This window comes from Rhinatrema bivittatum, chromosome 9, assembly GCF_901001135.1.
Source record: "Rhinatrema bivittatum chromosome 9, aRhiBiv1.1, whole genome shotgun sequence".
Lineage (NCBI taxonomy): Eukaryota > Metazoa > Chordata > Amphibia > Gymnophiona > Rhinatrematidae > Rhinatrema > Rhinatrema bivittatum.
In genome coordinates, this window is record NC_042623.1 from 163,183,714 (window position 1) to 163,209,303 (window position 25,590).

The 25,590-nt window shown below is 43.9% G+C and overlaps 1 protein-coding gene across 9 annotated transcripts in view; it reads right to left on the bottom strand.

Annotated features, from left to right (window-relative positions):
- ATG16L1 (autophagy related 16 like 1) overlaps positions 1-25,590 on the bottom strand; it is a 254,894-nt gene that overhangs the window by 72,145 nt on the left and 157,159 nt on the right. For all 9 annotated transcript variants that reach the window (XM_029617424.1, XM_029617422.1, XM_029617421.1 and 6 more), the window contains one exon: positions 23,166-23,236. In XM_029617424.1, the coding sequence (XP_029473284.1) occupies positions 23,166-23,236 (71 nt within the window). The remainder of the gene's footprint in view (positions 1-23,165; positions 23,237-25,590) is intronic.

The window sequence follows — 25,590 nt, forward strand, 5'->3', positions numbered from 1 at the left end:
AACTCAGGTCTTCAGCTTAGGACTGTTGCCAAGTTAAAGAGAACCCTACTTAGAGGGCTCGTCCAATGATGACGCAGGAGTGTGTGTGGGGAGGGGGATGTAATTTCCTTTCTGCTGACATAACTGCATGGGACTTACTCTACCACTGTAAAGATAAAGCAGCATGGCATGCTGGTATCTCTCCCCTGGCTCCCGTCTGCCTGCCCCTTCCAGTGACCCTGCTTCCGCTTCCTGGGTTGGCTTGTTCTGGGGATGCTGTAGAAAGCATAGTTGCTTACCAGTAACAGGTGTTCTCCTAGGACAGCAGGATGTTAGTCCTCACACATGGGTGACATCATCGGATGGAGCCTGGCATGGAAAGCTTATGTCAAAATTTCTGGAACTTTGACTGTGCACACTGAGCATGCCCCCAAACCATGTGTCCACATGGAGTCCCTCTTCAGTCTTGTAACAGAATTACAATTAAAATAAAAAAACAGCAGAAAGCCAACTCCATGGTGTGGTGGGTGGGTTCCATGAGGACCAACATCCTGCTGTCCTAGGAGAAAGCATGTTACAGGTAAGCAACTCTGCTTTCTCCTAGGACAAGCAGGATGGTAGTCCTCACACATGGGTAAATCCTTAGCTACAGGCTGCTTCCCAACACAAAAGGGGATCAACAAGCACCAACCAGGTGCCAACAGCACAACAACCAGTGCTGCTGGTAACAGATGGAGAGATAGCCTGAACCCAAATAATGCACCCTAGGCAGGGAGAGTTGGGTTCTACACCTCAAAGAGATTCAGAAGGACAGATTGGCCAAACCTACTGTCACGACCTTATTCCAGACAGTAGTGAGATGCAAATGTGTGGCGAGAAATCCATGTCGCAGCCCTGCACATCTCCTCCACAGGAACTGCTCACAACTGGGCTACCGATGTTGCCATGGCTGTGACAGAATGAGCCTTGACATGACCCCCCCAAGATGCAGTCCAGCCTGGGTATAACAAAAGGAGATGCAGTCCACTAGCCAATTGGATAGTGTCTGTTTGGCAATGGCAACTCCCAACCTATTCCTGTCAAAAGAAATAAAAAGTTGGGTGGACTGTCTATGGGCTTCTGTCCACTCCAGATGGAAGGCTAAGGCTATTTTGCAATCCAAACTGTGCAATGCTTGTTCGCCTTGATGTGAATAGAGCCTGGGAAAGAATGCTGGCAGGACGACTGACCAGTTAAGATGGAAATCCATCACCAACTTGGGCAGGAACTTAGGATGGTACGCGAGACCACCCTGACAAGATAAAATTTGGTATAAGGCAGATAAGTCATGAAAGCTTGGAGCTTGCTGACCCTGCTCGCTGAAGTGACTGCCACCAAAAATATGACCTTCCAGGTCAGATACTTCAGGTCACAAGAGCTCAGCGGCTTAAAGGAAGCTTTCTTCAACTGAGCCAGCACCATGATGAGGTCTTAAGAAATAGCGGGAGGCCTTAGGGGAGGCATCAATTGAAGCAGGCCCCGTATGAAGCGTACAACTATCAGTTGAACAGAGATGGGCGTACTATTTATACCTCAGTGGTATGCGCCAATTGCACTGAGATGAACTCTAATGGAGTTAGTCTTCAAGCCAGCCTCCAATAGGTGTAGGAAGTAGTCAAGCAGTTTTTGTGTGGGGCAGGAGAATGGATCTTGGGCCTTTTGCTCACACTACACAGAAAACCTTCTCTACTTCAGTCCATAGAACTTTCAAGTGGAAGGCTTTCTGGAAGCCACCAGGACCAGAGACATCCTCAGGGAGGTCAAGCGCTGCAGAATTAACCTTTCAACATCCAGGCTGTGAGCGACAGAGCCTGGAGGTTGGGATGCTGCAACCTGCCCTGATCTTGCGTGATGAGATTTGGGGGAAGTCCCCAGACTGATCAATCTCCAGATGGACAACTCCCAAAGGAGTGTATCTGTCTTGGCCAATAAGAAGCTATGAGGATCATATTCCCTCAGTCCTCGTGAAGCTTCAAGAGAGTCATCACCAGAGGAATCAGAGGATACACGTACAGAAGACACTGCCCCAATGGTGGGCAAAGGCATCAGAGGCTGGTTTGCTGTCTGACCTGTACAGGGAGCAGAACTGAGTCACCTTCCTATTGCAGGGGGACATTAGCAAATTTACATCTGAGTTTCCCCAGAGGCAGAAGATCCTGTTCGCCACCCCCTGGTCCAGAGACCACTCGTAGGGTCTTAAGTCATGACTCAGTATGTCCACTATCATTTTCTCCGTTCCAGCCAGATACAGGGCCCTGAGTACCATCCCATGGGACAGGCCCAAGAACCAGATCTGGACCACTTCCTGACATAGGAGGTACGACCCTGTGCCTCCCTGCTTGTTGACATACCGCATGCTACTTGGTTGTCTGTTTGGATCAGAACATTTTTGTTGGACAGCCAATCTCTGAAAGCCCACACTGCATACCTGATCGCCCAGAGCTCCAGGAAGTTGATCTGACACCTTGCTTCCTCTGCGGACCATATGCTCTGGGTGGAAGCATTCATGGTTAGGACAATTTGGGTAGGGGGATTTTGGAAAGATATTCCCCATTCCAAATTCGAGAGAACCCACCACCAGGACAAAGAGCCCCGGAGAGACTAAGTGTCTCGGATGCAAGTCTGGAGGCTCTGCGTGGCCTAGCGCCACTGTGACATCAGGGTCCACTGGGCTCTACGCATGTGTAAGCGTGCCAAGGGAACAACATGGACAGTTCCGGTCATGGGGCTCCAACAGATTCAGCATGTGCTGAGCTGAAACCTGCTGGCTCTTATGAATCACCACCGCTATGAATGCCAAGGTGACTGCCCTGGATCATGGCAGGAAGGCTCTTGCCTCAGTCATGTCTAGCAGGGCTCCTATGAAGTCCAATCGAAGTGATGGGCTGAGATGGGACTTCGGGTAGTTGATAACGAACCCTAGTGACGCCAACACCCTGATGGTCAAACGCATGGACCAAGCGGCCCCTGCCTGAGAGCGCTCTTGACCAACTAATCGTCCAAGTAAGGGAAAACATGCACTCCCAAGCCTGCGGAGGTGCACCCCCACCACGGCCATACATTTCTGTACTGTAAAGACATGCGGGGCAGACGCTAGCCCGAATGGCAACACACTGTACTGGAAGTGCTGTTTTCCTACTACAAATCTGAGTTACTTCCTATGACTTGGGAAGATCTTGATGTGAGTGTATGCATCCTTTAAATTAAGGGAGCATAGCCAGTCCCCTTTTTGCAGGAGGGGAATCACGGTGCCCAGGGAAACCATCCTGAACTTTTCTTTTTTGAGAAACTTGTTCAAAGCCCTCAGGTCTAGGATGGAAAGGAGTCCCACTGTTCTCTTTGGAATCAGGAAGTACTGGGAGTAGAATCCCTGCCTTCTTTACCTTGGTGGGACAGATTTAGCCACTCTGGCAGTTAAGAGGGCAGAGAGATCCCCTAACAGTACCTGTGACGTACTAATGGCCCCCAAAATGGGTATGGAGGACAATTTGGTGGGACAACCAATAGGTTCAATTGGTATCCTTGATGGACGATGGACAGAACCCACTGGTCCGAGGATACACTGGCCCACCAATCCGCAAAGAACTGTAGCCTGACCCTTACTGGGGTGGGGATGGGAGTCCAGCGTCTTGGGTACAGGTGGATGGCTCATACTCTCTATGATCCAGTCAAAACCCCGTCCTGGGATTTGATTGGGGAGCCGGCTGGGGCTTCGGAGCTTTCACCCTTTGTGAACGGGAGTGAGGGGCTGAAGGAAAGTACTTCCTCTGGTGGTAGAAAGATTTCCTCTGACCCTGCCTCGCAGACCTCCTGACTAAGGAGGGAGAGTCTGAAGTGCTGGTGGAGAGTTGCTGGAGAGTGCCATGGTGATCTTGCAACTGGGCCACCGTGTCCCTCACCTTATCTCTGTAGAGATTCTCTCCTGTACACAGCAAGTCAGCGAGTCTTTCCTGTACCTCTGGTAGGAGATCAGAGGCCCGCAGCCATGCCATTCTGCAGGCACTGATTCCTGCTACAGAGACTTTCAATGCCATCTCGAAAACATTTTAGGTGGAACCTCGTGTTTTTCATACTCCAGGCCCTGATGCACTAGCGATAAGGTGTCTTGCTGCTGGTTGAGGTAGCTGCTCAGCTGACTCCTGCACCTGCTTCCAGAAGTTGCATGAGTATTGACTCATGTAGAGATGGTAAGAGGTGATGCGGACAATGAGCATAGCCCCCTGGAATACTTTCCTCCTGAGAGCAGTCCATCGTTCTGTGATCCTTCCCCAGGGGTGGCGAGGCATGGGTCCGAGAGTGCTTTGTCTTCTTGAGAGTGGATTTGACCACTACTGATTGGTGCGACAGCTGACGCTTCTCGAATCCAGTAGCCTGTTGGACGAGTTAAACCCCCATCCACCTTCCTGTTTACAGGAGGTTCCTGAGGGGGTGTTCCCAGATCCTCAGTAGCAGCTCCTTAAAGATCTCGTGCACCAGGACTGCCAAAATCTCTTTAGGAGCCTCCACAAACTGGAAATTTCCAGCATCTTGTGCCTGGCATCCTCTCCCGTCATCAACTGAAAAGGGATGGCCTCAGCCATCACTCAAGAAAACCTGCGAAGGTCAAGTCCTCTGGTGGAGACCTCCTTCATTCCTTTGGAGGAGACGGCTCTGAAGGGAGATCTCAGAGTCCTCAGAGAATTCTGCAGTGTCATCCCCCCAAGGATCATATGGGGCCTCATCCTCACTGTAATTTACAGGGGATGGGGCCCTAGCTGCTCGGCCTTCATTAAGAGGCATGGGCACTGGTGGCACCAGCGCTGGCCCCGGCAAAGCTGGATTGGGGGGGCGCTGCAGGCCTCGGTGTCCCTGCCGGCCTTGATGGAGTTTTCCTCGGAGGAGGAGGAGCACCGTATTGGTTAGGGGAAGAATCTGTGCCCACAATGGCCTCCTGGGAACCAATGCCAACTGAGTTGGTAACACACCAATGAGCACACTGAGTCGTTCCAGCAGTGGTTCCAGCAGGGAAAGCACAGCCATCGGCACCATCGGTGCTACTGGCTTGATGTTCTGCAAAGCCCATTCTACTGCCAGCTGGACTCTGCAACTCCTCCTCAAAAGTTTCTGATGCCAAAACAGACAAGAGGCAGGAGGTGTGGCCATATATTCCTCAGATCTCCCAGGTGGATCGGCGACTGGCACCAGGTACAGAGTCGCAGATCTCTGGCATCGAAGGAAGATGGGTATTCCTCGCCACAGGGTCACTTCGGGAGCATCAACAGCATGAGCCGGCGCCTTCCCGAGCCCATGACCGTGCATCGAAGGTGATTGGTGCCGATGCTTCCTCAGTGATCAGCCCGGTCTTTCTCCACTGCAGAGATCTATGACGATGAACCCAACGTCCTCGACCTGTTAGAGACTGACGAGGGCCAGTCCCTGGCACCCCTATCCACTGGCAGCATCGACAATGTCGATGGCTCAGTGTCTATCGAATGAGCTCCAAAGTCCATCGATGCAGATGCCACCGATGACTACGTCAATGGCTCTGACCTCCTCGATCCAAAGAGTTTAGCTATCTTATTGAGTTGAGCGTGACGTCCCTTAGGGGTCATCTGGGCACACAAGCAGCAACCCTGGACGTCATGTGATGCCCCCAGGAAGAGGACACACACCTCATGAGGGTCCATAATGGACATGGTCCTCTGACACTGGGGGAAATCTAGAGAAACCAGATGAAGCCATGACGAACAAAAAGGGGAAAAACTGAGTGACGGTGATGGCAGGTGATTGATGCTGGCGGCCACTGAGGTACCACTGCCATGGAGGGGGGGGGGGGGGGGGGGGGGGAACAGAAGCGAAAATAAACTGCCAAAAAACTTGAATGAGGAATCTAAGGGGAACCGAGAGGGACAGCATCAATGAATGTGCAAAAAACAAAAACTAATAGGTGAAAAACTTTTCCAAGGCAATTTCCTGAAGAAAAGCCAAGAGCTCACTTAACCGCAAGGCAAAAGCTCTGCAGAAAAAAGAGAGACTGAAGAGGGATCCCACATGGACGCGTGGTTTGGGGCATGCTAAGCATGCTCAATGTGCACAGTAAGTTTTCCGTGCTGGGCTCCATCTGATGAGGTTAGCCATGTGTGAGGACTACCATCCTGCTTGTCCTAGGAGCATAATCATTCACAACCCTTGGCAGAGGTGAAGGGGATTCAATGTGTAACAGTAACACCTAGTGATGAGATTTAGGACCCAAATCTGCAGCCTTCAGTTGAGGACTGTCCCTATGAAGACTGGAGTAAGACAGGAGGGGATATAAAAATAAGGGAAAAAATCTTGAGGTAGTTACAAATGAAGGCTCACAGGAGCAGGAAGAAAATTCTAGGTTAAAAAAAAAAGAAAAAAAGAAAGCACTACAAGATGACTGCATTCATTTAAAAAATACCAATTCTCTACAGGGATATAGCAGACCCTACTTTATTGTGGTAGTAGATTAATATTGTAGAAGAATATATAGAGGCTGATGAAGAGAAAACAGTATTCACTGAGGAATAAGTGAGTAGGACCACAAAAAAAAATGCCACAATTAGGAATGGAAGTGAGGTAGACCTTAAACAATTTTCAAATGTCTGCTCATGAGGTGCTAGCAAGTAAAGCAATGGGGCCAGACAGGATACATCTGTTGGTATTAAGGGAATTTAGGGAAGTTCTGGCAGCTCCATTGTTTGACCTTTTCAATGCTTATTTTGAGTCAGAAGTGGTTTCAAAGGACTGGAGAGAGGCACAAGTACTTCCTCCCCCAAGAATAGAAGAAGAAATCTGAAAACTACAGGCCAATTAGTTTGACCTTGTTGGTGAATAAATTAATGGAAATTGCTGCTATAACAGAGGATAGTGCAGTTTCTGGAATGCAATGGATTACGGGATTGGAAGCAGCATGGTTTTACCAAAGGTAGGTCTTGTCAAACAAATTTTATCAATTTCTTTAACTGGGTGATCGGAGAGTCAGATCACGCAGAGCCTTTGACAGTTCCTCATAAGCTACTTACAAACAAACTTCATACTCTAGATCTGAGCTCTAAAGTGACCACTGGGTTAAAAACTGGTTGAGTGGGAGGTGACAAACAGTAGTGGTAAACTAAGCTCATTCTGAGGAAAACGGGTGTTACCAGTGCTGTGCGCCACAGGAATCAACCCTCGGTTCAAACATTTTTGTAAGTGATATTATGAAAAGACTATTGGAAAAGGTGAAAATTAGTCTTACCTGCTAATTTATTTCCTCAAGTCCTGCCAGAACAGTCCAGAATAGTGGATTTATACCCTTTACCAGGAGATGTCACCCTATATAAGGTCCCAAGCTGACATTGATCTTCAATATTCTATCTCCAACAGATGGCAGGATGGCATACAATCGTGCAGTTTAGAGTCTAGTATGGGCTGGACAAAGAGGAATTTATCCAGGAGGAGTAACTGGCTGGGGTGACAGGCCCTTGAGTCTGATCCTTCCTCACAGGCACAGAATGCAAGAGAGCAGATGTCATTACAGGACCACTGTATAGGGTGAATTCAGCAAACCTATTGCTCTGTCTCCATCTGCTGCAGGGGAGCACAAACCCATTTTTCTGGAGTGGTCTGGCAAGATGAAAAGGAAGGTTTGCCTTTTGGGGATGATACTAACAACTGCAACAGGAAAGACACCCTGGAAGGTGTGAAAAACATGAGGTGGGATCTAGTGAAACCTGAGGGATGGTCTGGCAGCTAAGATGTAATGTTAAAAATGCAGGGTCAGAGTCACGTGATGTGGTTAGTGCGGGAGGTAGCCTCCACGAGAGCTCCAAGTGCCACCCCTAAGAATTTGCAAGAAACACAGCTCACAAAATGTCTAAAGACAGTTCACTAACGACAAAGGAATCTATAGATAAATATATGACACTGAAAACACTGCATTCAATGGCGACTCGTCAAAGCAAACTCAAGGAGAAAGAAAAGATTAAGGCATCCGAGGACAAAATGGCGGATGGAAGGAGGAAGAGGGAAAGGATTCGCCAGAGAATTTAGTTGCCAATCTTACTGCTGCTGTGGTAGCCACACTGGATAATCGCTTCACCAAGACTGTTGATAATTTGGCAGTGGTACAAACCTCTTTCCATGAAGCTGGCAAACAAGTGGCTGAAGTGGAATCCCAAATTTCTGTTTAAGAAGCTGGCGCCCACAAATTGGTGACATAGATGCAGGAGACTAAATGCCTCATTATTCAGCAAGCGGAGAAACTCAACCTAGAGAACCAATCTTGACGGAATAATTTGAGATTTGTGGGAATGCCGAATTCTGACCGGATGGCAGTCTTGGAGGCTTGGTTACCTGAGGCAGTGGCGGTCCCATCTCTGCAGGGGAGACTGGTTATAAAATATGCTCACTGCACTGGCTCGAAACTTCCCCAACAGAGCTGCCCAATGGTGGTCATTGCTCGCTTTCTAAATTTTGCTCAACGATTTCAAATTTTACAGGCATTTTGAAAGAAAAAGGAAGTCAATTACAACAATGGGAAAATTCTGTTATTTCAGGACTTTTTGGCTGAGGTGGTTGCAAAGCGAAGGATCTTTTCCTCGGTCTATTCTGAGATGGTCAGAAAGAAAACCTGTTTTTCTTTACTGTTTCCTGCGTGATTAAAGGTGTGGGCCAATGGAAAACCATTATCGGCAGACACTCCTGCGGAAGCTGAAAAGATCTTACGGAAGTACTCGGATGCTGTGTGTAAGGTGTTTTTGCTATTCACAAGATTTTTTCAGACTATGCCATATGGACTGTGTTGGAGTTCACATTCTTATTGAGAAGGTTGTTCTCTCTTTTTTCTTTTTCTGCGAATCGTACAGCAGGCTACATGCTATTCTAGCTTGTGCAACATGTTTTCTTTCTTTTACTTTTTCATTTAAATTTTTATACTCTACATACTTAATCTCACATTACTGTGGGGGTGGCATTCGAATATGCTTGTGTGGCTCTTAAGATTAATTTTGAGTAGTTCAGGATGACAGGGTAGGTTCTACCCTTCCCAAAGGATCGGGTAAGGTCTCGGGGGGGGGGGGGGGAGGTGTGGAGGGGTTTCTGTGGGATTCACATATTTTTACGCAGTGTCTTCTAAATCTAGCAGTTTGCTCATTCAAAACTATTACCCAAGATGTTTGCTTCGGGGTTCTACTGCTTGGTGTGGGATAGGTAGAATCCCTAATGTTCGAGTTTTGCCTTTATTTCGATACTCTATTAAATATTATGAGTTAGAGTAATTACATGGAACGTAGCAGGTCTGGGAACTCCTGTTAAGTGAGAAAATATTCTCTCACATCTTAACTGGCTTCAGGGTGATGTGATGTGCCTGCAAGAAATGCACAAGACTGAACGGGAACATCTTAAATTAAGATGTAAGTGGGTGGGGCAAGTTTTTGCTGCTTCTGGATCCTCTAAGAGCTATGGGGTTGTGATTCTTATGCACAAAAACAGATTTTAAGTTACACAGAGAACTTAAAAGATCCAGGTGGTTGCTATATAATATTGCTTGGAGCTCTAATGGGTAAAGAGGTCATTCTGGTCTCAGTTTATGGTCCCAACTCCTATGACCATGTTTTCTTTTCTACTTTAGTGCATAAAATATTGGGCCTGGGTAATGCTAAAATTTTTCAGGGAAGCGACGAATTGTGAGTTGATAATAGCCTTGATCACTATACTGCTAACTCTTCCAATCCGCTATCTTCCAGGAATGGGATACCCTTTCTCTGTAAGCAGAGTTGGTAGATATCTGGAGATTACTGAATCCCAATGTAAAAGATTAAACTCATCACGCTAGGGCACATTCCACCGCTACACACAGAGACTATATTTTGATATCTGAAAGGTTGTTTTCTTTAGTGTCCAAATCTAACATAGCAAATTTGGTGATATTTGACCATGCTCCAGTTAGTTGTGTGGTAAAATGGGTGTCTAGCGATGCTGTCCTAAAACTGTGGCGTATGTTACCAGAACTATCACAAGATCCCTCCTTTGCTGAGTTCCTTAGGGAAAAATGGCAGGTGTTTGCTCAGACTAATGAACAACATAGAACGGATCCTGTCCTTTACTGGGAAACAGCAAAGGTGGTTTTATAGGGGGAGACTATCAGTTGTGTGTCCTCTAAGAGGAAACAGATTAATTCCAAAAATCTCCAACTATCAACCCAAGTAATGCAATGTAAAAGGGTGTTAAATGCTCAACCCTCAACGTCATTGCGTCAACAATATACTGAGCTACAAAAATTTTTGAATGATTTGCTCCATCAAAGAGCTTACAAATCAGTTCAATATGTTGTTTAAGTTTTATTGTTTTGCCAATAAATTGGGCAAGATGCTGGCCAATGTGGTCTGTCAGCAGCATACTTTGAAATTTATAAGAGCTATGCGAAATAGTGCAAGGGAAATAATCCATTTTTCTAAAGAAATTTCCCATGTCTTTGTAGATTTTTAACGGAATCTTTACAAAAGAGACCTTATTGACATGGATAAGATTGCTGATATTTTTCATAACATCTCACTACCGATCCTAGATCCCAAGGATCTTGACAGATTGAATGCTCCTTTTACAGAATCTGAGGTTCTTGGGGCCATAAAGACTCTTCCCTCTCACAAGTCACTTGTTCCTGATGGGCTTAATGCCTGCTTTTATAAATCCTTGGGGGGAGGGGATTTCTGATCCACTAAGGGCTCTTTATGAGAAAATGTGTGAGGATGGCCATATGCCTGGATAATTACGGGATGCGGTTATAGTAGTGCTTCCGAAGCCCAGCAAGGATCCCCTTTCCCCTGCATCCTATAGGCCCATATCCTTTCTAAATTTAGATATCAAAATATATGCAATACTAGCCTTCAGGTTGAAGTATATTCTCCCTAAATTGGTTAGTACTGATTGCGTGGGCTTTGCATTCGGTAGGCACTCTTCTATAAACATCCGAAGAGTATATTATGCTCTGTCTCCGTGTCATGTGGGTAAGGTGAAAGATCCTGTGCTCGTGAGCTACAATGCTGAAAAGGCCTTTGACAGAGTGGCATGGCCATCCTTATTTGAAAGTCTTAAGAAGTTTAAATTTGTGGGTAGAATTTTACAGTTTATATGTCCACTATATTCCAATCCTGAGGCCCGAATTAGTGTTAATGGGGAGCTATCTAATTAGTTTAATTTATATCAAGGGACTAGGCAGGGTTGCCCCTTATCTCAAATGTTATTTATATTATGTAGAACCCTTTATGTGTAAAATTAAAAACAATCCTGATATATTGGATATCATGTTGGATAACGCCAGGGTTACCACACTCCTTTTTACAGATCTCATCCATCTGGCGCTTTCTGAGGCTAGGAGTTTACCTGCTGTGCTAGATTTGTTTCTCCAATATGAGGTGATATCAGGCTTTAAAATGAACAGGGATAAGACGGAGGCATTGGATATTTTGGGGGTGTTTGAAAGATCAATGGATTTGGTTTCCGCTCAAATGGGTCTCAGAGCAATTAAGGTATTTGGGATTGAATATACACCGGTGTCCGAGGAAATGATATGCACTCAATCATGTCCCTGTGATTAGGACTTTTCAGACTAAATTGGAGAGCTGGAAGTTCCTACCCTTCTCTTTTCAGGGCAGGATCACCCTGGTTCGGATGATGCTGGCCCCCCAACTGCTTTATCTTATACAAATGTTGCCTATGTCTATTTTGACAAACGACATTAGTTAATCGTCTATTTAGGCTTTTTTTTTTTTTTTTGGAAGAGGAAGAGGGCCAGGATAGCTTATATGACCTTAATGGCTCCACAACTGCAGAGCAGCCTGGGTGTTCCTAATTTGTCATAATCTGTGACAAAAAAAACATTCCTGTGATCATTGACTTACTAGATGACCCCCAAGCCTGATATCATCGCGATCACAGAGACATGGCTTAAAACAACAGACACCATCCTACTAAATCAAATTGCAAACAGCAGCTACAATGCTATGTCGATCCCAAGACCGAACTGTAGGGGAGGAGGCTTAATGTTAATCTCTAAGAAAGAACTTAATATAAAACTAAAGCCTGATGCAATTACTCTCCCTTATGAAGTTGCCCTATTTGATTCCACCAACCTACAAATCTGTCTTGATTACTGTCCCCCTGGACTCCTAGATCACAATTGCTCTCCTCTAACTGAATTCCTTTCTAGCAATTTAGATCCAAATAGACCTTGCATCATACTAGGTGACTTCAATCTTCATATGGATACACAACCTCTAACGCCTACCTGTGAACTCCTCTCCAATACTCTAGCAGCATTAGGATACGAACTACTATTATCTGGCCCTACCCATAAAGCAGGTCCAATGCTGGACCTAATCTTCGTTAATAAACCATGACCCTTCTAAAATCAATTATTACCCCAATCCCCTGGTCTGATCATTATATGATAGAAACAACAATATCAATCAAAACATCTACAAATACCCAGAGGCTACAACCAATTAGCTTCTTATTCCACCCACCTTTTGCAACAGAAGAGCTTTCAACTGAACTCCAAAAAAAAAATCCAGGCATATACCTTACAAATATAAATAGCGCCTTAGACTCCTGGTATCAAATTCACCAATACAATAGCAGAAAAAACTAACCCCGCCTCGAGTTAAGGTAATTAAAAACCACAAAATATACAAGCCATGCTACAACACCAACATTAGAAACTGTAAAAGGCTTCTCTGGAAAAAAGAAAAAACCTGGCGATGACACTCCTCTGACACCAATTTAGGCGAATATAGATCAGAATTTCTACACTTAGAACGAAAAAATTCTGAAATCAGTCAAACCTCAATAATTCTCAAAGACAACCAGAAAATTGAACTAACTGGAAAAGTACGTAACCTCGGAATAATTATAGACCCTGAAATCAATCTGAAACAAACACATATCACTAAAAGTAAAGGAAGGTTATGCAAAGCTCATGGTACTCAGAAAACTTAAACTACTACTAACTCAAAATGACTTCCGAACAATACTACAGGCACTAATTTTCTCCAGCACAGACTACTGCAATGCCCTTATGCTAGTACTACCTAATACGACATTAAGACCACTGCAAATACTACAGAACACAGCAGCCAGAATACTAACCGGAAAAAGAAAGAGGGACCATATAACTGAAACCCTAGCAGAGTTACATTGGCTACCAACTGAACACAGAATTAAATACAAAACCCTATGTATCATTCACAAACTAATTTATGATGAGAAATCAGATTGGCTAAACACAGCATTACGGGTACACACTCCACACAGGAACCTCCGATCAGCAAATAAAGCACTCCTAACCAGTCCATCAGTTAAAACAGCAAGACTGACCCAAGTAAGAGAGAGAGCCCTATCACTAGCAGGACCCATAATCTGGAACACAATGCCTCCAGAGATCAGACTACAAAGTGATCTAAAGACATTCAAGAAAAGTTTAAACACATGGCTTGTTAAACAAGCATTTTACAAAGAGACTAAAGAATAGAGAGAAATTATTCAGGAAAAGACAGAAAGGCACAGACACACAGTATGTAGAACTTTACAATAGATTAGTCTATGAACTCTACACCACAACAAACATAACTATAATACTATGTGTGATAAAACTACCCGTGTAAGTACCTTGGTACAACTGGTCATGAACTACTTCACTAAATGTCTATGTCTAATGATATATTGTAACCGAACCTTTAACGGCACCTGTTAGAATGTACTATTGTACGCTTTTACCCTCATTAAATATGTGCCTACATGTAAACCGTTGCGATGGTATTTAACTTAGCAACGGTATAGAAAAGTTTTTAAATAAAAATAAATAAATACCTTGCCTACTACAAGGCACTGACTAATCGTACCAAGAATGAATTATTTTGGCGTAGAATTCTAAGGTTTAATAATAACCCTAAAACATTATTCTCCATTGTTCAAAATCTAACAAAAGACAATACCCCTGATGAAAACAACTTATTACCGACTAACAGATGTAATGAAATTGCTGAATTTTTTAAACAGACAATTGTTAATCTAACCACCACTATTAACTCCACTCATAATCAACAAATTAAGCTTATCCCGAGAGATACCACCAAATAGTCCGCATTTGATGAAACATCATACATGGAAATTGAGGCTCTAATTAAAAAACTTAAACCTGCACCACACCCCATAGACAATATTCTGATCACATCCCTCAAATCAATAGCCCACACTATATCCAAAGTCCTAGCCTCTATAATTAATCTCAGTCTCCCGCCCCCATAGCCCTTGCTTCAGCAAAGGTGTTTAAGATGGCTGCCGTTTCTGCACTGAGGGGAAACTGTTCAGCCCGAGGCGCCAGCGTAGCAGATCATTTTTTAGCCCCTCGGGGCTTAGTTAATGCTGCAGACCCAGAAAAAGAGCTGCCTTCTCTTCCAGGAAGGCTGCGGGAGCAAATACTGGTCCGGGAAAGCTGCGCGGACGATTCTCGACATGCCACACACAAAGATGGCCGCGGCATTGTGGAGGGGGAAAAATAGCCAAAAATGCGGCAAAATTAGTCAAAAATGTGGCGATTCGGACAGGGAGGGGTCCTGGATTGCAGCAGACCAAAAAAAGAAAAATTTTCAAAAATTTTGATTCCCCCCCCCCCCCCAATGCTGAGGATCACCACAGGGTAAGAGAGGGACCGGACCACCGGTAATCTCTTCCCCAGCTCCTTACCTGGCTGGAGCACCATGGGGTTACCAACACCAGCTCCAATAACCTGCCACCAGAGGGGATGACCCCGCAGGATCTAACAACCCCCTGGGAGGATTGGGAAACACTCCCTTCTGCAGAAGAACTTCTTTTTTCTTTTTAATACTTGCTTGATTCAAACCTTTATAGCTAGTTCACTCTTAGTTATTTCAAGGGATAGCCTACACACCAGAAACAGGGCAAGACTGCAGGGTTTGCACCACCTCCTTCTGCTGGAGACAGAAATACTGAAGGGATGCAGGAGGCACACCAGATTAAGTGAGGGTGCCTTTCAAGTTTTCCTCTGCTTCCTCCTGCTGGATGGGAGGCATAACCCATGGTCTGGACTGATCCGAGTAAGTACAGGGAACTTGGGGTTCGACAGCTTCTCAGGGGAAAATGTTGGTTGATTACAGGGAATGGATGTGTATTTGTGTGGTTGGGCATGTAGCTGACTCCAAGGTTTTTCTTTTTCTTTTTGGGTAGGCTTGATCTCCCTTACAATGTTTGGGGGGGGGGGGGGGGGGGGGCGGGAATCTAAGCTGGGCGCTCCCTTCCCCACAGTCAGGGTTGTATGTTGAAAAAATAGCTTCTCATGCACTTACAAACGTCTAGTATTGTTGTGGGATCTCTAAATGTTGCGCGGTTGAAATTTGCTGATAAAGGGAAAGAAAATGCTAATGGAATTCAAAAGAAAAAAAGTGAATGTGGCCTTTTTACAGGAAATGCATTTAAATGACCTGGAACACCAAAAATTGAAAAGAGAATGGGTGGGTCATATTTTTTACTTCTATTTCACCACGTGTGAAAGGGGTGTTTGCAGTGTTGATTAGCAAGCAACTTTTCTTTACTAAGGAAGGGGTGATTTGTGACCCTGAGGGATGCTATGTTATTGTTCGGGGAACATTGCAGGGTTTGAAAGTCTTACTTGTTAATGTTTATGCACCAAATAAATATTCCCATTTTTTTCTCTCAATTGGTTTTTAGGGTTATTGCATGGGAGGATTATGCTGGATTATGGGTTGTGATTTCAACATTACTGATAACCCTAGGATATATTTTAATCCTCCCAAAACTCCAAGGAAAAAATCAGGATGATATTGGTATAGGGTTTTTAAGGATCTGCAATCCTGACGTGCCATTCATTTAGAGGAGATGGGTTTTACCAACGCATGTGCATCATCTCTACACCAGGCTGGATTATATCTTAAGAACATAAGAACATAAGAAAATGCCGTACTGGGTCAGACCAAGGGTCCATCAAGCCCAGCATCCTGTTTCCAACAGTGGCCAATCCAGGCCATAAGAACCTGGCAAGTACCCAAAAACTAAGTCTATTCCATGTAACCATTGCTAATGGCAGTGGCTATTCTCTAAGTGAACTTAATAGCAGGTAATGGACTTCTCCTCCAAGAACTTATCCAATCCTTTTTTAAACACAGCTATACTAATTGCACGAACCACATTCTCTGGCAACAAATTCCAGAGTTTAATTGTGCGTTGAGTAAAAAAGAACTTTCTCCGATTAGTTTTAAATGTGCCCCCTGCTAACTTCATGGAGTGTCCCCTAGTCTTTCTACTATCCGAAAGAGTAAATAACCGATTCACATCTACCCGTTCTAGACCTCTCATGATTTTAAACACCTCTATCATATCCCCCCTCAGTCGTCTCTTCTCCAAGTTGAAAAGTCCTAACCTCTTTAGTCTTTCCTCATAGGGGAGTTGTTCCATTCCCCTTATCATTTTGGTAGCCCTTCTCTGTACCTTCTCCATCGCAATTATATCTTTTTTGAGATGCGGCGACCAGAATTGTCCACAGTATTCAAGGTGCGGTCTCACCATGAAGCGATACAGAGGCATTATGACATTTTCCGTTTTATTCATCATTCCTTTTCTAATAATTCCCAACATTCTGTTTGCTTTTTTGACTGCCGCAGCACACTGAACCGACGATTTCAATGTGTTATCCACTATGACACCTAGATCTCTTTCTTGGGTTGTAGCACCTAATATGGAACCCAACATCGTGTAATTATAGCATGGGTTATTTTTTCCCTATATGCATCACCTTGCACTTATCCACATTAAATTTCATCTGCCATTTGGATGCCCAATTTTCCAGTCTCACAAGGTCTTCCTGCAATTTATCACAATCTGCTTGTGATTTAACTACTCTGAACAATTTTGTGTCATCTGCAAATTTGATTATCTCACTCGTCGTATTTCTTTCCAGATCATTTATAAATATATTGAACAGTAAGGGTCCCAATACAGATCCCTGAGGCACTCCACTGTCCACTTCCTTCCACTGAGAAAATTGCCCATTTAATCCTACTCTCTGTTTCCTGTCTTTTAGCCAGTTTGCAATCCACGAAAGGACATCGCCACCTATCCCATGACTTTTTACTTTTTCTAGAAGCCTCTCATGAGGAACTTTGTCAAACGCCTTCTGAAAATCCAAGTATACTATATCTACCGGTTCACCTTTATCCACATGTTTATTAACTCCTTCAAAAAAGTGAAGCAGATTTGTGAGGCAAGACTTGCCCTGGGTAAAGCCATGCTGACTTTGTTCCATTAAACCATGTCTTTCTATATGTTCTGTGATTTTGATGTTTAGAACACTTTCCACTATTTTTCCTGGCACTGAAGTCAGGCTAACCGGTCTGTAGTTTCCCGGATCGCCCCTGGAGCCCTTTTTAAATATTGGGGTTACATTTGCTATCCTCCAGTCTTCAGGTACAATGGATGATTTTAATGATAAGTTACAAATTTTTACTAATAGGTCTGAAATTTCATTTTTTAGTTCCTTCAGAACTCTGGGGTGTATACCATCCGGTCCAGGTGATTTACTACTCTTCAGTTTGTCAATCAGGCCTACCACATCTTCTAGGTTCACCGTGATTTGATTCAGTCCATCTGAATCATTACCCATGAAAACCTTCTCCATTACGGGTACCTCCCCAACATCCTCTTCAGTAAACACCGAAGCAAAGAAATCATTTAATCTTTCCGCGATGGCCTTATCTTCTCTAAGTGCCCCTTTAACTCCTCGATCATCTAACGGTCCAACTGACTCCCTCACAGGCTTTCTGCTTCGGATATATTTTAAAAAGTTTTTACTGTGAGTTTTTGCCTCTACAGCCAACTTCTTTTCATATTCTCTCTTAGCCTGTCTTATCAATGTCTTACAGTTAACTTGCCAATGTTTATGCTTTATCCTATTTTCTTCTGTTGGATCCTTCTTCCAATTTTTGAATGAAGATCTTTTGGCTAAAATAGCTTCTTTCACCTCCCCTTTTAACCATGCCGGTAATCGTTTTGCCTTCTTTCCACCTTTCTTAATGTGTGGAATACATCTGGACTGTGCTTCTAGAATGGTATTTTTTAACAATGACCACGCCTCTTGGACATTTTTTACTTTTGTAGCTGCTCCTTTCAGTTTTTTTCTAACAATTTTTCTCATTTTATCAAAGTTTCCCTTTTGAAAGTTTAGCACGAGAGCCTTGGATTTGCACACTGTTCCTTTTCCAGTCATTAAATCAAATTTGATCATATTATGATCACTATTGCCAAGCGGCCCCACCACCGTTACCTCTCTCACCAAGTCCTGTGCTCCACTGAGAATTAGATCTAAAATTGCTCCCTCTCTCGTCGGTTCCTGAACCAATTGCTCCATAAAGCTATCATTTATTCCATCCAGGAACGTTATCTCTCTAGCGTGACCCGATGATACATTTACCCAGTCTATATTGGGGTAATTGAAGTCTCCCATTATTACTGCACTACCAATTTGGTTAGGTTCCCTAATTTCTCTTAGCATTTCACTGTCCATCTCACCATCTTGACCAAGTGGACGGTAGTATACCCCTATCACTGTAGTCTTCCCTGATACACAAGGGATTTCTACCCATAAAGATTCAATTTTGTATTTAGTCTCATGCAGGATGTTTATCCTGTTGGACTCTATGCCATCACAGAAACTTTATTTGCCAGACTGGAATACAGTAATATTGAACCAATCCCATTCTCTGATCATGATATGGTTGTCTCTTCCTTGGGTATGTTTGCTGATGTAAGGCACTCCAGACACTGGTGGATGCCCCCTTGGATATATATGAGGACACGCAGTTTGCAAGTTTCCTCAAAAAGTGGGAGGAGTATGTAGAATCCCAGGGATCCCAAACAAACAGTTCCTTGCTAATTTGCAGGGGCGGCACGATTGCCTCCAACTATGCAAGGGGGATCTGGGTTTGCTATCTCTGTCTGATGCTGAGGATGCATATTCAGACACCACTCTGAAATTCAATAAAATAGCAATTTGAGTTAGTTACCTGAAAACTAGTTTATCAGATCCTCACTTGGCCCATTTAGCTGGAAAATGGAGTGAGGATTTGGAGGTCCCAGTGGATCTGGTAGATTTAAAAATGGCATTTTCTTGGATATATCAATACCTATTTTCAGCTGCTTTGCAAGAAACTCAGTTTAAATTGCTACATAGGACTTATATATCCAGAGCCTTGGGAGTTAGTATGCACTAATGGGAATCTGATTTTTGCACTAAATGTAATGCGCAAGTGGGAACCATATGTTACATGTTTACGGGTTGTGCTAAACCGCGTAGTTACTGGAGGCAGATTTGTGATTGGATTGAACTATGGGATGTGAAACTGCATGGACAAGATCACTTTTCTATTTGCATAAGATGGACAAGGGTTCATGATTGCCTCAACGGGGGAGACAATTTTTATGTGTGGCTATTGTGTTACCTAAGAAGCAAATTCTGCTTTATTGGGAAACGGAGATCCTGCCCACTGTAAGGGCTTGGAAGGATTTGATGCTACAGATGGCACAGTTGGAATTATTGAAGCGACAGTCTATAAAGCACCCTAAGCAACATCTTATGCTGAGAGAGCATTTCACCTTATGGAAGAAAATTACCAAATTGTTTTAGGAGGCTGTCAGGAACCAGCCTGGTGTGTGTAAGTATGTATGGATGTGTGTATGTGTGTGGTATGAGTGTGGGGGAAGGCTTCATTTATGGGTGGGTTGTTATTGAGTTCTCCTTTTTGGAAGGCACATAAATGAATCTCAGAGATTTTCTTCTTTTTTTGTTCTTAGCTTTCCTGCCTACCTTCTTACTTTCTTTCCTTGTTTTTATGTAGTTAGGCAGTCTGAGTATTTGTATTAATATTCTTGGCTAATGTTATTGTAATGGTTGAGGCAAGATTGTATTGCTGTTTCTCTGTGATTTGAATAAAACAGATTAAAAAAAAAGATATCCAGTTTAAATTTAGCCTGAAAAATGCCCAAAAATTCATTTAGCAGTCTAACTAGCGAATTATTCAGCTAAATACCTCTGAATATGGACCTCATAATATTTAGCAGGATATTTCAAGGAAAAGGTGGCACCCATTTTGAAAATTTTACAACACAGAAAAACTTTTCCTTGAGTCATACATGAAACAGAATAAATCTGAACATTATAACCCATAAATAATTTACAAATATTCTAAAAGAAAAAAAGCCAGTACTAAATTGGTATATGGCTCTAAAATGAAAATAACTAACAAAATCCATTTGCCTTAGACTTCTTCAGTAGATAATTGTAGCTCTTGCATCACAGAAACATTTTCTGGGAAGTAGCCTTTTTTTGAAATAAGAGACATTGCCTTGGATCAGTGAAGCAAAAAATCTCTAGTGAGCTGCAAACAGCCCATCAAATACTTTTTAAACAAATTCCATGCCAGAGAAGGAATCCAAACAGAGAAAATGTATCACATGGACTTTATTAAGCTAAGTATAATTCTGAATATTTTAATTCTTCTGGTAGTCAAATTATCCTTGGTGGCTACCAATTTAAACACACTAAAATCTACCATTTTATATTTCATCTTTTCAACGCCTAATAATTGGATTGGATCTCAGTTTCTTGGGTGCACACCTTATTTAAGGTGTCCTATTTATTTGATTTATATTCTGCTTTTCGGGTACTTCAAACTAGACTATATTCAAATTCTCTGCTTATTTCCCTGTCCCCAGTGAACTCACAATCTAAGTCTGAAACTGAGGCAATGGAAGGTGAAGTGACTTGCCCAAGGTCACAAGCAGCAGCTGCAGGATTTGAACCCTAGTTTCCCTGGTTCTAACCACCAGGCTTACTCCTCCAATCTGAGCAATTTAGTTTCCAGTTTCCAGTGTTATTACCTCAGGTATGTCACAGTCTTGTATAGTCAGCAATCCTTCCCAGTCTCCTCTGCATTCGTTCAAACCTTGATTCAATGTGGAGGCTGTATAACTTGGGAACCAGGGCCGGTGCTAGTATTTTTGCTGCTCTGTGTAATTACTGCGCTCCTTCTCTTACACACACACACAAACACGCAGGCAGTTTCCGTCACACACACAACACACACGGGCAGGCTCCGTCTCTCTCACACACACACAACACACACAGGCAGGCTCCGTCTCTCTCACACACACACACCACACAGGCAGGCTCCGTCTCTCTCACACACACACAAAACACAGGCAGGCTCCGTCTCTCTCACACACACACACCACACAGGCAGGCTCCGTCTCTCTCACACACACACACCACACAGGCAGGCTCAGTCTCTCTCACACACACACACCACACAGGCAGGCTCCGTCTCTCTCACACACACACAACACACAGGCAGGCTCCGTCTCTCTCACACACACACAACACACAGGCAGGCTCCGTCTCTCTCACACACACACACAAAACACAGGCAGGCTCCGTCTCTCTCACACACACACACCACACAGGCAGGCTCCGTCTCTCTCACACATACACAACACACAGGCAGGCTCCGTCTCTCTCACACACACACAACACACAGGCAGGCTCCGTCTCTCTCACACACACACAACACACAGGCAGGCTCCGTCTCTCTCACACACACACATGGGCAGGCTCCCTCTCTCACGCGCAAACACGGGCAGGCTCCCTCTCACACACACAGGAGACTCCCTCTCTCACGCGCAAACACGGGCAGGCTCCCTCTCTCGCCCGCAAACACGGGCAGGCTTCCTCTCTCGCGCAAACACGGGCAGGCTTCCTCTCTCGCGCAAACACATATGCAGGCAGGCTTCCTCTCTCGCGCAAACACATATGCAGGCAGGCTTCCTCTCTTACATACACCCACGCAGGCAGGTTCCCTCTCTCTCTCTCTCTCACACACACACACACACACACGCAAGTAGGCTTCACCTCTCTCTTTCACACAGGCTGGGTCTCTCTTTCTCCTCCCATTCTTGATAATTATGTCTGTAGATTAATAAATGACTTTTAACTAACTAAATAAACCCTATTGGGGCTTCCCCTCATTCTTTTGCTGCTGCCACTGAATCTTGCCTCACTGGGGTAGGACGATAGCAGCTTGTTACATGGCTGCCAGCGGCAGCCCCGCAGCCACATTTCTTTGGCTGCTGGCGGTTTGGGCTCTGCTAATGGCCTCTAGCCATGGACCCAAGGCCCCTTTCCTCCTCCTCTGACAAACAGTGATTTGAGTTCCACCAGCAGTCCCATGGCCTCTCTTTGACCGCTGGCAGATTGGGCTCTGCCAGCAGTCCTGCAGCATCTCCAGGTTTTTGGCCATCCACGGGCCTCCCAAGTCATCTTTTTTTTTATCTGGAGTCTCCACTCTACACTCGAATTATTGGCTGACCCCTGCTTGGACAGAGGATGGGTTGAGAATGCCAGTTTGATGCTACATTTTACCACTGCTGACCTCCCCCTCCTCCAAGTGTGCCACTCTGTACAAATGCTCGGTATGCATTCCCGGTCTCGCTGGGCCTGTTGGAAGCTGCTTGTCAAGCTGGAAATCTTTGGAAAAGGAGTGTTGGTGGATCCCAGGCTCAGCAGAAACATCCCCCATGACTTCGGCTCCAGCAAGGGATAACTGCTCCCCTGTACTGCTTGTACCTCCTTAGCGCCACCTAGGTCCTGGCAGAAATGCATTCTCCCAAATAGCCCATACATGGTGTTAGCATAATAAATTTATCCAAGAGTCCAATTCTAACAGCATCCACTAAAGGGAAAACCTGGGGGCCCCTCATATGTGGTGGCATGGCACAAAGAAAGAAAAGTGAAACAAAGCAACATGTCAAGATGGCTCAGCATTTAGATCCGAGAGCAGAAACATATAGCTGCAGCTGTCAAAGACCAGCCACCATCTTGTTTCGTTTTGCCCTCAATTTTTCTCTCAGAGCATTTCCTTTCTTCTCTTTATTCTGAGTGTTTGGTGTAATCAAAAACTTAGATGTTTTCAACTAAGCTCACATCTTTCTATTAAATAAGAGCTAGTTCTGGTATGATTATGCCAGAGGAAGTAGTAGGTCTAAAATATTGCTTATTACAGAAAACTGGAAAGTAGGATACTTACAGCACTGTCAAACTCTATGCTTGTAATCCCTGCATTACTCCCGGAAAGCGAGCTCTTAACCTCACACTTATCTGTAAAATGAAGAGAAAATGACATGAAAAGAAAGTGATGGGAAGAAGCTGGACAAAAAAATGACTTTACACCGATCATAAATGTCATTATATTGATACATCACTTAGGACTGTTTTCATGATTTCTATCTGAAATTAAATTTGATTGGTGGACATTTTTATGAATTTTATCAACTTCTACACTATTTTAGAGATTTTGCAAAAATAGGACCAGAGATAATTTTTTGTTTAGAATTTTTACATTTCAAATCACAATCACAAATGCACCACTTATCAGTTAATACCCAGATAAGGGGGATTTATGATCAGGATCTGAAAACCATAATTTTTTGGCCCATTTCTACACCAAATTTGAAAAATATGTGGGCACAGAATAAGCATAAGCAGCACAGAACTAGAAGATTAATCTATTTTCTACACCACCAAGCTAATCAAAGAGAAGCAAAGCAAATAACCAAGGGATTAAAATTCCAGCCTTGTATTTAATATAAAGGAGAAATTATAACAGGCCATATTACCTGTTACATGGGAAATAGAGAAATATTTCAAGCTAAATTCTAAAACTTGAAGAAAGTAGTCTGGTAGTCAAGCCAGTCACCAATTATGCTTGGACCCCAAAATAAAAAATGTGTGTAACCATTAACAGTATTATTGAACTTGAAAACAAAATCTACCTTTCTGCATGCAACACTTACAGATCTGTCATGGCAAAATACTACAAGTGCATCACTTATTTAACTTTACAATAAAACCATGGACAGATCAAAAAGAGTTCTTGGATACAAGTATTTGTGTTTAATAATGACTCAGTAACAGAAGTAATGTTTTATAGTGTCAAGAAAACATAAAATAGATATAGAACTTCTGTTTTTATTTTTTTTATTCATTTATTTACAAATTTTACAAAATGAAACAAGTATCTTGTACCAGAAAAAAAAAAGAGAAAAAGTGCCATTTAATGAAGAATAGTGATCATATTATATTGACTTCAAATTATAAGAAAAAGAGGTACCGTAATAAGGTTTTAAAGTTTAAGGTTTATCATCATTTATATACCGTTGTCTCAGCATAGCCTTCACAGCGGTAATCTTTCCCGCACATTTCTCAAAATAATTATAGGAAAAAAGGGGGAGACCAAGAAGGGGGGGGGGGGAGCGATAAAACTCGGAAATAGGAAAAAGAAAAACAGAGAAGCATACCAGGCATCACAATACCATCTTAATGAGCTTCTTGGACATGCGAATCTAAGAACAATCGCAATTGAGAAGGTTCAAAGTAAAGATAATTAACATTAAGATGTTTAACAAAGCATTTATATGGATATCTTAAGGTAAATTGTGCACCTAAAGACAAAGCTTCAGTTTGCATGGAAAATAATTTCTTCCTATGATCCTGAGTTATTCTAGTTATATCAGGAAAGCAAATGTTGCTTACCTGTAACAGGTGTTCTCAAGGGACAGCAGAATGTTAGTCCTCACATTTGGGTGACATCACAGGATGGAGCCCAATCACGAAACACTTGTGTCAAAGTTTCCAGAACTTTGACTGGCCCCTACTGGGCATGCCCAGCATGGGTCCTTTCCCAGGGGAATGTGCCTGCGAATGGAAAGATCCTGAAGTATTGGAAACCACACTTGGCGCGGCCAGTGAGGTGCTATCATGATCATGGTTCCCTTGTCCTGACGTAACTTCACGAGAGTCTTCGAGAGAAGTGGAGGGAATGCATATAGGAGACCGGTTGCCCATGAGAGGGAGAACGCATCTCTTGGCTGATAGTGTTGGCTGCGAGTGAGAGAGCAGAAGTTGTCTACTTTGCAATTTTCAGGTGACGCAAAGAGGTCTATTTGAGGATGACCCCATTGATGGAAGATAGAGTTCGCTACTGAGGGGTTGAGAGACCACTCGTGCGGTTGAAAGGTGCGACTCAGCTTGTCTGCCAATACAATGTCCACTCCCGGCAAGTAGGTGGCCCTGAGGTACATCGAGTGGGAGAGGGTCTCTGCCCAGATCTGTGCAGCTTCCCGACACAGAAGGAAGGAGCCCGTCCCTCCCTGTTTGTTGATGGATCACATGGCCACCTGGTTGTCTGTCTGGATCAGGATGACTCGATTGGAGAGGCGATCCTGAAATACCCTGAGAGCATATCTGATTGCTCGAAGCTCCAGGAAATTTATTTGGTGTTTGGCTTCCTCTGGAGACCAAGAGCCTTGTGTCTGCAGATCGGCCACGTGGGCTCCCCAGCCGAGGTTGGAAGCATCGGTGGTGAGGGTTATTTGAGGGTCTGGAGCCTGGAAGGGCAAGCCTTGGAGGAGGTTGACCTGATTTCTCCACCAGGCGAGAGACTGACGGAGTGA